The following is a 13,811-nucleotide window of genomic DNA, read 5'->3' as shown; positions in this document are numbered from 1 at the left end:
GTTCCCCGTTTTGCAAACGAGACTATAAGCAAACTCTGCTGTATGAATTCATAGCTAGGACTGGAAGTGACTCAAGGACTTTGGGGTTTAGGGTTCCCACAATTTGAGGGGAGGTCAGATCTTGCATTATACGGTGAAATACCTTGGACAACAAGCCCACGCAGAAGAAAACTCCGTATTCTTTTGCACAGAGCGTGGAAGAAGAAAGGATGCCGGCTCTTGGGGGGGGGGGGAGTGTTACTCTGCCTGAGTGATCACGCGAAATGACAGATCACCCCAAAGCTTCCCTGGAGAAATGTGGGGCGGATCGGGCAGGAGCGAGAGAGCAGAAGTCCCCGCGTGAACAGTAAAGGCGCCAATATGAACCGCGGTCCATGTCAAGAGACCGACAGGGAAAAAGAATGAGAGGGCAGAAAGAAATTCCCAGCATGATTTTGCAGACACAGAATATATGTGTCTCTCTCTGTTTGTGTGTGTGTGTCTTTCTCGCACAGCTGTATCTGTCACTGTTTTCCATTCCTGGATCTGAGATTACAAATTAAAACACATTAAAAAAAACAACAGAAACCTCTTGCTAAAGCTAGCGTTGTCTCCCGCTTCACAAACACGGTGCTAGTTTTATAATGCTGTTGCTAGAAATCTCTCCCCCCCACCCCCTCCCCATAAAACTGCAGAGAAAGACAGACCTGGTCCAATTGCTTACTTACCGCTCGGTGTGCTTTGCACGCTTAAACTCCACGCCTGAAGTCGAATTGGCGTCTTTAATCCCTTCCCCCGTTTCCAGAGGATCTAAAAGCAATTGTCCCCGAAGTTGCAATTGGTAGCCCACACGTGCATCGTCGCTGGGGAGAAATAAGATACAAGGACTGATGTGCCAGCGGCTCCCCTTCCTTTGTTTGCTCTAAACTGGAGCATGTCAGCTGGACTGCCTTCGGAGAAATCAAAGAATTTACTTTCCCAGGTGATGGGGGGGGGAACCATTTCCTGCCTGGGTGCTCTTCAGACTCCGCCCACTTTACCATCACTATGAGTTCTTAAATACTGTTTACCACAAGGGGAAAAACTCCAAGGTCTTCTAACATCATTATAGTCCATTCTTTCCTTCTAGGTTCAGCGGAATTAATCATTAACCATAGACAGAGCATCAATATTTGCAATGGCTAAAGTGTGATGAACATGACTAATTGTGTCTTCTTTCTTTATTTCTCCATCTCTCTCCATGTCAGGGACACAGAAGATAACTTGTACCGAATCATCATTTATATGCTTCTTGTTCCATGCACTATTTATATCCTGCTTTTCAGTTGTACAGCTTCACATAAGGGCTTGCAAATAACAAAAGTACCAAATATACATGTGTGTGTGCGCATGCATGCATGTGTGTGCGTGCATACAAATATGTATGCATGTGAGGGGGTATAGATTTAGCAGATAAACAGCTGACAGAGTTTGAGACCCTAGTGCTACACCAGTTGAGCGCCCATTCCTGCCTCAGCTCCTGCTCATCTAGCAGTTTGAAAGCAAATGCGAGTAGATTAATAGGTACCACTTCAGTGGGTACGTAACAGCATTCCATGCACCATTGATATATAGCCATGCTGGCCACATGACCATGGAAAATGTGTTTGGACAATGCTGGCTCCGTCAGCCAAGAAATGAGCACCATGCCTTAGAGTTGGACAGAACTAGACAGGTAAATCTTTATATATATAGTCAACTACCTTTTATATTTTAAGTATATAAAACAACTCCCTTTGAGGAAGATGGCAGTTAAGAAAAACAAAATATAAATAAAATAAAACTGTAAAATGTAGAAAAGGGGAATTTCAGAAACCAAATGCTACCCCTATAAAAGCTCTTTCTAGATCTATGTTTTAGATATTTATATATGCACCGACTGAGCCAAGGTGGCGCAGTGGTTAAATGCAGCACTGCAGGCTACTGCTAGATCAGCAGGTCAGCGGTTCAAATCTCACCGGCTCAGGGTTGACTCAGCCTTCCATCCTTCCGAGGTGGGTAAAATGAGGACCCAGATTGTTGGGGGCAATATGCTGACTCTCTGTAAACCGCTTAGAGAGACCTGAAGGCCTATGAAGCGGTATATAAGTCTACTGCTATTGCTATATTGCTATTACCGTAGTACAACTGCTAGTCTTTAAGTACTTTCAGTTTTTTGTTTCTTTCAAAAAAAAAACTAGTTTGATTTTTATATACAGGCATCCTTGACTTAGGATAATTGAGCCAAAAATTTCTGTTGCTAAGCAAGACAGTTATTAAGGGAGTTTTGCCCCATTTTATAACCTTTCTTGCCAGAGTTGTTAAGCCAATCACTGCAATTGTTAACTTTGTAACATGGTTAAGTAAACCTGGTTTCCCCATTGATTTTACTGGATCAGAAGGTTGCAAAAGATGGTCACCTAACCTTGGGACATTACTATCCTCATAAATACCTGCCAATTGCCAAGCATCCAAAATTTGATCATGTGATCATGGCAATACTGCAACAGACTGTGTAACAGTTTCTTTCCACAAGCCATCAGACTCCTCAACACTCTTTAAGTTCTTAGATTTAGAGCTATATGTAGTTCTGTGTTCTGCTCTTTTTCTTTTTATCTATGTTGTCTGATGTAGCACCTTGGTCCTGGGGAAACGTTTCATCTCACTGTGTACTGTACTGTATATTGTTGAAATGACAATAAAACCTACTTGACTTGACGATAATCAGTTTGAAAAATGGCCATGTCACTTTTTCAGTGCCATTATAATTTTGAACGATCACTAAACAAATGGTTGTAAGTCATGAACTGTACACACACACATGCTAAAAGGAAAAAAAGGGAAGGGTCGGAATTTTAATAAAGGCTGTGTTTGCAGATCTGTTGTTAACTGAATCATGGTTTGGTGAACAGAATCAACCATCTTCGTGCTACCCACTAGTAGGCTGGATGTCCATATTTAATGCTAATATTTTGTATCAATGCAATCAAAAATTTCCTTGCTCCTGAGAAACTACAAGTAAAAGTTTAAACAATCAGCACACCAGCACTTGTAGAAACAAATGATCATCTCCTAGTGAGCAAAATATCCAAAGACAAAGCATAAACACCTCATCTTTTTTTCTCCAGAAGTGACATTCAGGCAGGACCATTTGATGCCTCTTGGAAATTTATAGTAAAGTTCTGAGTGAAGTTAGACAGTCCTCTATGAAATGTTGCAATCATATTTCCTCCTTCCAAAGAGGTAGCTGCACAGAAATGTTGGATATTCTCTATCGCATGTTTTTAATGCTGATTGAGGAATTCTGGGAGTTGAAGTTCAGACATCTACAGATTCCTGAGGTTGATAAACATTGCCCTTAATCAAATAAAAAGGCAGTAAGTGCCTGGTCATCCCTTATTGCAAAAAGAATGTCTCAGAAGAATGTCTCAGATGCATGAGTTCCATAGTTGCAAGTTGGAAAAGAAGTAAATTTAAAGCAGATCTAAGAAGGTAATTTTTTTTATTCCTTAGTCATATAATCATATCAAAAACTTTAAAATCAATAGTGAAAGTAGTACTCATAATCATCATTTTTGCAGTGAAAACCTATCTTAGTCTATCCTCTTTGAAATAGCCTTTGATGTAAATATTTGTCTTGCTAGTGATATAGAGGTTCATTCCCTACATGAAGTATAGTTTCACCTGGGTGTCTCAATATTTGTTTAGTTTTTAAATATCTAAGTAAATAGCCCTTTTTGTAGAACATAATTTGCAATTATACAGGTTATGTGGGATGTCTTCAACACCACAGATGTACAATCTTTCTTCAAATGGAACTCCACAGAACCTCCCATTATCTCAACGTGGAATCTAGTTGTTTAAAACGTGCTGTAGACAAGATGTTGAGGCATGTAAGTTGTTCGATATTATTTTTCTACTTGGAAGGCTGATTTGTGCTGACTCAGCTACTTCAAGGACTTCCTCTTGGACAGCCATATCCGAAGTCTATTTGAATCTTTTCTTGGCCATTTAAGTACAAATAGATGTATTAAATGTTCTTCAAAATACAACTTGGGTAAGAAGGTTGAAAGTAAATTTAGTGTAGTCTTCTCCAACCTGGTATTATACAGATTAGGTCTGAAACACAACATGCAGGATCCCAACTATCCTACCTAAATATTACTGTATATTGCTATGTAGAGAATAGTACTGCCATATCAATTGATCTACTTACTTAAAACTTAACATTTTTCTCATTTCATCCCCAAACATAATTCACATTTTGGCTTTCAAATAATGTGTTCAAATGACACAATAATGCAATCATGACCTTACTCAGTTCAACTCATATTCCTGGATTGCATGACACACTGAATCAAACTAACCACATCAGCTAGGTGTAGCTTACACAACACACAAGGCTAAGTTGTGCCTTGCTGTGCTCACATGACACAGCAACATTTCCATTTTTCAAATTAGTACAGCTGCCTATTTCACAGAATAAGTGATTCTGGACAATGTACAACAATGCTAAAATAGATAATACCCAAAACAATCATTACAAAACATTTTTAAAAATTGTAAAAAAAAAAATTAAAAAAGGAATAGTGGAGGGTGTTAATAAAGGAGCTATTTCATCAGTCTTCTGGGTTGCCCAGTCTGATGCCACAGTCAGGTCTTGAGAGACTTTCAGAAAGTCAGAACTGATGGGAGACGGTTTCACTTGGTGGGGGGGATGTATATCAGAGCATAAGTGCCACAGCAGAAAAAGTCTTCTAAACCTAACATACTGGAACCAAATCCGGGAGAGGAAGTCCCTCAAATAAATTGGCTCCATGCCACGGAGGACTTTACAAGTCAAAACTATCACCTTGAATTAGAACTGGAAATGATTGGTAACTGTTGTGGCCCAGCAGGAGCCGTTGGAGCTGCCGATGGACTCCGATAGCAAGGGACCCTATGAGTCGGCTCTGGAAGATGTGGAGGACCCTGGGCAGGATTCAGACTCCGAGCAGGGACCAAAGAGGGTGGTTGGCCACCAGGAGGCGCCTGAGGCATGGAGCAGTGGGGAAGATCAAAGGGAGTTTGTCCCTGACGCCAGGCAAAGAAGGGCAGAGTTACGGAGACAGATTCATAAGAGATAATCAAGCCCAGGTGGTTGTGGCTTGGCTCCTCCCAAGAGAGTACATAAGAAGAGACTTTGGGAGGAGACCTTTTGCAGGACACAACCATTCAAACAAGCTGGAGAAGCTCTTGTTTGTTTTGTATCTCTTGTCTGTGGGAGTCTGGGTTGCTGCCAACGTCTTGCTTGTGAGTTGTGTGTGGGCTGTGAATAAAGCGTGGCTAACAATAAGCTTGTGTCGGCGTTACTCACCGGACCGAGGGGGGGTCAGAACAGGTAACTAATGTATTTTGTAGAGCAGGAATGTAATGTTAATTCTACTAGAAACACACATAACTGCCTGGGTACTGCACTTTGCACAGCTGAAGTCTAAGTCTTTAAGGGTAACCCCAAGTGGAGTACATTACATTACAGAAGACTACATTAAAAATACATTACAATATTCATATCAGGAAGTGATTAGGGCACGAGGGACAGTAAGTAGGGATGACTAAGGATTACAAATGCAGAATAAATATATGAAGACAATGCCTGAGAATGTGTTTAGGTATATTTTTGTAAGAAACTGGAGTATTCAAAGCATTTTCTGAATTTAACTCTAAAATGATATAGTGCAATTAATTCTATTTTTATTCCATTATTTGAAGTATTAATATAAAAACAGCAATTTTAAGCAATGGAACTTTGTCAAACATGCACATAATAAATTGAATTGTATCACTATCATTTTTTCCCATGAGGATATTGATAGAAATGTAATATATCTGCCTTTTCCAAATACCAGTATGCAAATGATAGGAAAGCTTCATAAACTCCTCCTCAAATCAGTTTCCATTTCTCATGGGCATTTATTTTCTTGGCAACAATATAGATGGTTCGTCATTGCCTTTTTTCAGTATGTTATTAAGTGTTCAATCTAGTGATACCCTACACTGTTCTTTCATGCAACTATTAACCAACTATTATCCGGTTTAGCGGTTTTCTTAGGACCATCCAAAGAGGAGCAGGTGCTGCCACCTACTGTGACATTAGTTTTTGTATCATCATGTAGTTGTTAAAAGTATAAGCAGCACGCCAGAAAAAAATACCATTTGAAAGGGGATTTTAAAAATGTAGTACCCCCACTAAAACAGCTTTTAATGACATACAAAAGCCACTTTGATCTAGTGGTTAAGGCACCAGGCTAGAAACCAGGAAACTGCAAATGCCTATATTCTCAGTCATCCAGGTCATGGTTGCCCCAAAGGTGCTTTTTCAAGAGGCAACTGGACTTTCTGGTTTTTCTTTGAAGATGTTTGCTTCTCATACAGTCAGAGCTGACTGTATGCTTCTTCAAAGAAACATCTGCAAAATAAACCCAGAAAAACCAGTTGCCTCTTGAAAAAAAAGCACCGTTGGAAACTGCGAGTTCTAGTCCCACTTTAGGCATGAGAGCCACCCGTGTTTTTTAACAGGAGTTGAAAGGGACCATATAGATCATCTAGTCCAACCCCCTCAAGCAAGAGATCCTACATCATTTCTGACAAATGGCAGTCCAATCTCTTCTTGAAAGTCTCAAGTGATTTCAGGCAGGTCAATCTCAGCTCAATTTACCTCTCAGCGTTACAATTATAGCAAAATGAGAGGGAGAAAAGGAGTGCCTTAAGGACGTTAGATGCCTTGAGTTATTTATAACAATAAAGACGGGATGATTAAAAAAAAATTAAAAGTGTGAGGAAACCAGACTACAAGACCTCTGCGTGTTAGAAAAAGCTTCAGTTACACTGAATTTGTTTTCCCCATTGCTATCAAAGAAATGCTTGTCAAAGCCATGCCGCTTTCAATTAACGATGCCAGCTTCACCCAAAGTCGGGGGTCCCCAAACTTGGCCACTTTAAGACTTGTGGACTTCAACTCCCAGAATTCTCCAGCCAGCTGGCTGAAGAATTCTGGGAGTTGAAGTCCAGAAGTCTCAAAGTGATCAAGTTTGAAGACCTCTGCCCAAAGCCACCCAATCCTTGAACCCGGAACGCTTCACTCCCGCAGCCCCGAAATGCCCTCTCGGCGCCGGCCACCCCCCCCCCTTTTCTAAGACGTCATTTCGGAAACGGCGATCCTTCCGGCTCTGGCTCCGCCCTTTCCTTTTTTGGATCCCACCTCCCGGTTTCAGCCAGAAGAGCGTAAGGGCTTCGAATGACTTGGAGGGAGGGGGCGCAAATGGGTAACCCGGTAACCCGGAGAAAACGGTGTCTTCCTCCCTCTGTGGGGCTGGGAACCAAGCGGGAACGGCGGATTCGTGGGAATTGTACTGGGAGGCAGATAATTCCCAGTATTATCTCCCGCCCGGCACCTCTTTTAAGATTACCGGTAGTGAAGTGTTTTAACGTTGATGTCAGAATGGCTAATTTATTTTTATATCCCACTTTTATTTTCATAAATAACTCAAAGCGGTAAAATGCCTAATGCTCCCATTAGGGCTTTCTTTTCTCTTTCAAAAAGCACCTTTGGGACAACCATGACCTGGATGACTGAGAATCTATAGACTTTTATGCCTAATGCTCCTTGCTCCTGCACACGTTCTAGAAACCAGTGTTTTTCAAACTTCAGCAACTTCAGGGTGGGTGGTCTGAAACTCCCAGAATTCCCCAGAGGGGGTGTCTTGCACACATTTGCCTTGTGCACCAATGGCACATCTTCCTGGGCCAGCAGTTCGCCTGCTTGTGTTGAATCAGGCCTTAGTCATCTGTTTGGATTACTGTAACATATTGTGCATGGGGCTGCCCTTGAAGTGCACTCAAAAGCTGCAGCTGGTCCACAATGCAGTGGTACAGACAGCTTTTGGTATTCCTTGTAATCCTGCTCCACAAGTTGTTCTGGCTTCCAGTAGGTTTTTTTGGGTGCAATTCAAAGTGCTGGTCATTATCTATAATGACCCATAGGGCCAGATTATTTGTGGGATACCTCTCTCCCATTGTTTCTGCCCATCTCACTATCTGTAGTAGAGAGCGTAGGTTCCCAGTCCCTTCTATTACATAATGTATTTATGAACCCTGGCTCCACCTGCCCTGTGGAATAGCATTCTCTGGAGATTCAGATTACTTCAGCCTTGTTAGCCTTTTGCAAGGCATTGAGGACCTGGTTGTTCCCCCAGGTATTTGAATCAAGAAATACAATACTGTTGTTACGGTTGAATGGAGGGTTTTCTTAGAGGTCAAGGAATTGTCTAGCAGGGTTGTTGTTTTAATCTTGTTAAGCTGCTGACGGTCAATTGTGTGAGATGGATAGCTGTTTAAACATTTAAATAATCACTCCTAACCCTGAGAAGAAAGTTGAAATATTAGGAAAAATTATATTTTAGCAGAAGGTTTTCCAGCTGTGTTGGCTTCAACAATGCATGAAAGTTCTTTACTAAAATTATACTTACATTTGTTTTGCAGGATAGCTGAATGATAGCAATCAAGTCATGTCTGCTGTTCATGCAAGATGGATCATAGGGAAAGTAATTGGAACCAAAATGCACCAGACAGCTAAAGTGAGAGTAACAAGGCTGGTACTGGACCCTTACTTAATAAAGGTAAAGATTTCTTCAGAGCCGGGAGTGTAAGCTTGAAGAATCATTTCTCACCATTGCCTAATTTATGGAGTTACTGAGAAAATCATTATTATGAGATCTAGTGAGAAAAGATAATATAAAAATACAATGCTAGGATTATATAAGATGCTGTGTGGCTTAAAAAGTGGCCTTCAACCACTTGATCCCAGGTCCTAATCTTAATGCTAACATGCAGTTAATTCAAGGTAATTTGATCTGGTCTGACAGTATTTTTGTAAAGTTTCTATCTACGTATGTTGTTTTAAAATTAAAAAGCAAAAAAACCCTGAGTTTTTAAGTTGTTTTTAAAACAAAAACTGATTCTCAGATCTCTAGATACCCAGCAAAAAACAAATATATTGAATTGGCTACGGGTAACAGTAAAGAACATTAATTCTGTACATATTAAATTTATATATCTATCATTGAATTGTAGCCCTGAAAATGAGTTCAATTAGTTGTGTCTGTCTGATGTATGTATGTATGTATGTATGTATATGTATATAATATATACATTATATATATATAAATCTGCTGTTAGCATCTTTTACAACAGTGGTCCCCAACCTTTTTATCGCCGCGGACCAGTCAGCCTTTGATAATTTTACCGTGGCCCGCTGAGCGCGCGCAGGGGTGGGGAGGCGTACCTGCGCGGGGCTCTCTTCCCTGGAGCCTTTGCGCACGGCCCAGGAGCTTTTGCGCACGGCCCAGGAGCCTTTGCGCTGCAGCGATCATGTCCCCCGGCCGCTGCAGCGATCATGTCCCCCGGCCGCTGCAGCGATCATGTCCCCCGGCCGCTGCAGCGATCATGGCCCCCGGCCGCTGCAGCGATCATAGCCCCCGGCTGCTGCACGGCCCGGTGCCAGGTACTCCACGGCCCGGCACCGGTCCACGACCGGGGGTTGGGGACCACTGTTTTACAACACTAAAGAGGATCTGTTAAAAGAGTCTCCTTTTTCTCATGAGATAAAGAGACAAAGGTGACATTGCAGTAGCACTGGTTGGGAATGTCAATTGTAGGCTTTGGATTAAGATTGTATTATACCTTTTTAAAACTTTTCCTATTGTACTTTCCCAGACAAATACTGTTAAATAATCAGATACTGGTGGGTAAACATCATTGAGGGGGGTCTTCTTTATTTCAGTCTCTTCTCTCTCATGTTTGGGTACAATCTGATTGAGGCAAGAATATCACATCTTGTCTCCAGAAGTTGTGGATGCTCCATCACTGGAGGTTTTGAAGAAGAGATTGGACAACCATTTATCTGAAACGGTATAGGGTTCCCTGCTTGAGCTAGAATCTTGACTAGAAGGTTCTGTTATTCTGTTTTTCTCTGTTTCAGTTACTACCAGTATTGTTTATCAATATTAATGCCAGTGAATAAAATACCTATTTAGGAGAGAAATTAGGAGTAATGGTTGCAATCTAGAAAGTTCACTGGATAGCACCAGTAAGTTCTCTTTCAGGATAAATTACATACATATAGTTGTTACATGGGTAAAGTAAATGGAGGCATACTATGTATCTGCACTAATTCTTATAAACTTTTATGGTTTTTTTTATTTGCAGTCTTTAAACTCAAAGCCCTCACATTTGTAAAAGTATTTTATATGGTATTTCCCATGACCGCTACCAAGCACAAAAGCCAGCTGAGTGACCTTGAGCTAGCCACTCCCTCACAGCCCAAATCAGGCTCTGCAAACAAGCTAGTTGAAAAACGATACCCCTTGCCATATTGTGTGCCAATAAACTTACTATAAGAACTAGGCCAGCATAGTACAAAACAAGTAGACCCTAGAACTAAGCAGGACAAAGAACAATATAATTTTCTATGGCATTTCTTCCAATTCAAATTTCGGGTGTTCTTAAATATCAGAATCCTTATGCCCAGTAAAGATTGTAAACCCATAATTTTAATCTTTCCCAAAATAATGCAACTACCAACCATTGATCTTCACACTCTTTTCCCTCTTCTACAGTTCTACAAGAAGCGAAAAACATACTTTGCTCATGATCCTCAGCAACAATGCATCGAGGGAGACATTGTCCTTCTGAAAGCTTTGCCTGAACGAAAAAGCAAGAATGTGAAACATGAGCTTGCTGAGATTGTGTACAAGGTTGGGAAAGTAATTGATCCCATTACAGGGAAACCGTGTGCAGGCCATAAGTTCCTGGAAGGTGTCTCAGACACAGAAAATCTGACTGACAGAGATACTAGCTTTCTTAGTGAGAAACTCCAAGAACTAACAGTTTCTTCTCCAGATAAATGAAAAGTTGGAAAATTATTTGGGACTTCTCTGCCTGTCTCAAGGAAAAAGTTTTATTGATCTATGTAGGAAGCATGATTAATAATAAACTGAAGGTAGTGTGTACATGCAATAAAATGTCACCATTTGTTTTTAAAATATTATATGTTCACTCCTGCCTGAAGGAGCATAAAAGCAATGTACAAACTGAATATTTTAAACAGTTCCAATTGTTGGAAGAAACGTCCATCTGGGTTCAGTTGCAAGTGGGGAAAAAGACACTGGAAACATGGAGGCTGTTTGGAAAGATGGTTTAGTGGCAGACAGGATCACATGCCTCAGAGCAGCGGTTCTCAACCTGTGGGTCGCGACCCCTTTTGGGGTGGAACAACCTTTTCACAGGGGTTGCCAAGGAGCCTCCCGCGGAGAGGCTGGCAAGAAACCGGCCCCAAAGGGAAGGAGCGGCTTGGGTTCCCCGCGCGGCAGAAGGAGAGGTGTGAAGGGGGAGTAGGAGCCGGGATGGAGGTGAGGAGGGGGACAAGAGAGACGCGCGCAGCACAGAGGATGCTGGGAAAGTAGCTGGCTCAGAGTAATGGAGGTTGATGGGCAGAGCTACAGAAAGCCAAGAGGTACCATTTCTGAGGTGTAAAACAAGGCGGAGAAAATAAAATAATAGAACGTGGGAACCGCGTACATTGAGATTCCCTATTAAGACCATGGTTAGCATGGGTAACAGTCTTAATAGGCTTTGGTCCCTCCTGCGGCTCCCTGCTAACCCAATCGCGCAATCTGCTCTCTGCTCTAAGAAGGCACGAGCCTCTCACCTGCTTTTGCGATTCCGCATCCTTTGCAGGCAACTCAGTGTCAGGAAGAGCTCCAGCCCTTTTCTCGCGCTCATCTCTTGCACACAAGCAAGCAAAATACTTTCCTGGGCCAGGATCAAGGCGGAGGGGATGAATCTCCTCCCACTGTCGCCACTGTGCAATAAGGTGAGAAACTGGGTACGCAGCGCAGGAGACTCCTCAGCGCCAGACTCAGGTCAGCACGAGCCATGGTCCCCTTCGCGTTGGCTCAGGAAGGAGGAGAATGGGGAGCAGCAGCAGGAGTGGGTTGGGTGCAGGGAGGGAAGAGCTCCAGTTCTCCTGCACTGCACAGGGCTCTCCTTGTGCAGGGTATTTTGCTTGCACGTGCAAGAAAGAGATGAAAGAGAAAAGAGGAGAAAGAGAGAGAGAGAAATGAAAGAGCTAGAAGGAGAGAATGGAAGGGAGGGAAAATAGAGGGAAACAAGTTAGGAGAAGGGGGGAGGGAGAAAGAAACAGAGCTAAAGGGAGAGAATGAGAGAGGGGAAAAAGAGAAATCGGGGGAAAGAAAGGAAAAGAAAGAAACTAACTTTCTCAGACCTATGACGAAAGCAATGGCAAGCTAAATCTCTTGCCAAGAAAACTGCAGTTTGCCAGAAGGCACAAATTGGAAGCAAGTCTGATTTTTTAAAAAGAAAATAACAAGAGATGGCAAAAAATGCATCAGAAAATAATATAATTTTGGATAACGTATTATACTGTCAAACTCAAAAGAAATCAAAATATATATCCTATTGCTGTTAGTACAATCTTGCCAGCCCCTATCAACTTAAGAGTTCACTATGAAAAGATTATAGAGAAGCAATTTCCTACAATTAATAACTTTATTTTGGATTTGCTATCATATTCAATGAGAAAGAAAGAAAAAGAAAGAGGGAAGGGTAAGGAAAGGAAGGAAGAAGAGAAAGGGAGAGGAAAAATAGAGAAAAACAAATGAGAGGGAGGGGGAGAGAAGAGAGACCCTATTCTCACAGAAAATACAGCCTTGGTAGGCATGTCTGGGGGGGAGGTGTCATGTGACTGGGTGGGAGTGATGTTGAGTTGGCCACACCCACCCAGGTTTTGTGGCTCCTGGTGTTACATAGTAGCAATGAAAATAATTTTATGGTTGGGGGTCACCACAACATGAGGAACTATTAAAGGGTCGCGGCATTAGGAACGTTGAGAACCACGGCCTTGGAGCTCCTGGGTGAAAAAGGAAGAGATGAGAATCCCTGGGTTTTATGCCCTCTCTGGGCTTTCAGCTTCCTAGGGCACAGGAAGAGTATTCTGATTGGTTGCTGTCAAAGGTCATAGCTAGTTTTGTAGGTTGTATGCTAAATTTGGTTGACACTTGGGTGATGCAATGAAGGGCAATGAAATGGGGTAGATCTTTGTTATGTAGAATAGACTGACCCAGGCCTAATGGCCCATTAACCAAGTTGGGGGCTGAGTTTCTGCATTCTGAGTTTCTACTTCTCTTTTTAGGGGAAATATTCTGCCCTTTTAATATTTCCTAAAATATTTCATTTTTCTAGAAGGGTGGGTGCTAGTAAAGCACTAGAATTCAGTTACAACCGATAAAATAAACAGGCAAATCAAAGCCAAAGAAGCAAACAAAATGATGAGGAAATACTGTATCTTATTGGAAATGGTAACTTGTTTACTCTGATGTTTCTCTGAACTGAAACTTACTTGCTTCCTGTAAATATGGGGCATTCAACTTCGGAGAAGCCTATTCAGTTTAGTTGTTTGGCTTTGTATGAGTGTTGGAAGAAATGTCCTTCTGGGTTCGGCTCCAAGTGGGGGGAAAGACACTGGAGACATGGAGGCTGCTTGGAAAGATGGTTTAATGGTGGACAGGACCACATGGCTTGAATCCTGAACAGAAAAGGTGATCGCATGCTTCAAGGTTGTGTGAAGAAGCAGAGAAGGGAAGGCAAGGAAGGAAGAGAAGCCGAGTCCCTGGTTTTATGCCCTCTCTGGCCTTTGATCTTGAGCTTGTATTCTGATTGGTTGTCAGACTCCCATGGGCCCATGCAGGGGCAACTCT

At 42.0% G+C, this 13,811-nt stretch overlaps 2 protein-coding genes across 3 annotated transcripts in view; one reads left to right on the top strand and one right to left on the bottom strand.

Moving 5' to 3' along the window:
• LOC106550302 (NF2, moesin-ezrin-radixin like (MERLIN) tumor suppressor) overlaps positions 1-954 on the bottom strand; it is a 33,879-nt gene extending 32,925 nt beyond the window's left edge. For both annotated transcript variants that reach the window (XM_087717308.1, XM_087717307.1), the window contains exon 1: positions 708-954. The gene's annotated coding sequence lies outside the window, so the exon portion shown is untranslated. The remainder of the gene's footprint in view (positions 1-707) is intronic.
• Positions 955-7,130: 6,176 nt separating this feature from the next.
• On the top strand, positions 7,131-11,045 carry MRPS17 (mitochondrial ribosomal protein S17). Its single transcript, XM_014068188.2, has 3 exons — positions 7,131-7,260; positions 8,518-8,654; positions 10,653-11,045. The coding sequence occupies exons 2-3, from the start codon at positions 8,544-8,546 to the stop codon at positions 10,941-10,943; spliced, it is 402 nt and encodes a 133-aa protein (XP_013923663.1). The 5' UTR covers positions 7,131-7,260; positions 8,518-8,543; the 3' UTR covers positions 10,944-11,045.
• The last annotated feature ends 2,766 nt before the right edge of the window (positions 11,046-13,811 follow it).

This window comes from Thamnophis sirtalis, unplaced genomic scaffold (genome assembly GCF_051295495.1).
Source record: "Thamnophis sirtalis isolate CommonGarterSnake01/CBP01778 unplaced genomic scaffold, rThaSir2_p1.2 scaffold_6, whole genome shotgun sequence".
Lineage (NCBI taxonomy): Eukaryota > Metazoa > Chordata > Lepidosauria > Squamata > Natricidae > Thamnophis > Thamnophis sirtalis.
Note: the sequence above shows the minus strand (reverse complement) of the source record. Positions and strands in the feature narration are given on the sequence as shown.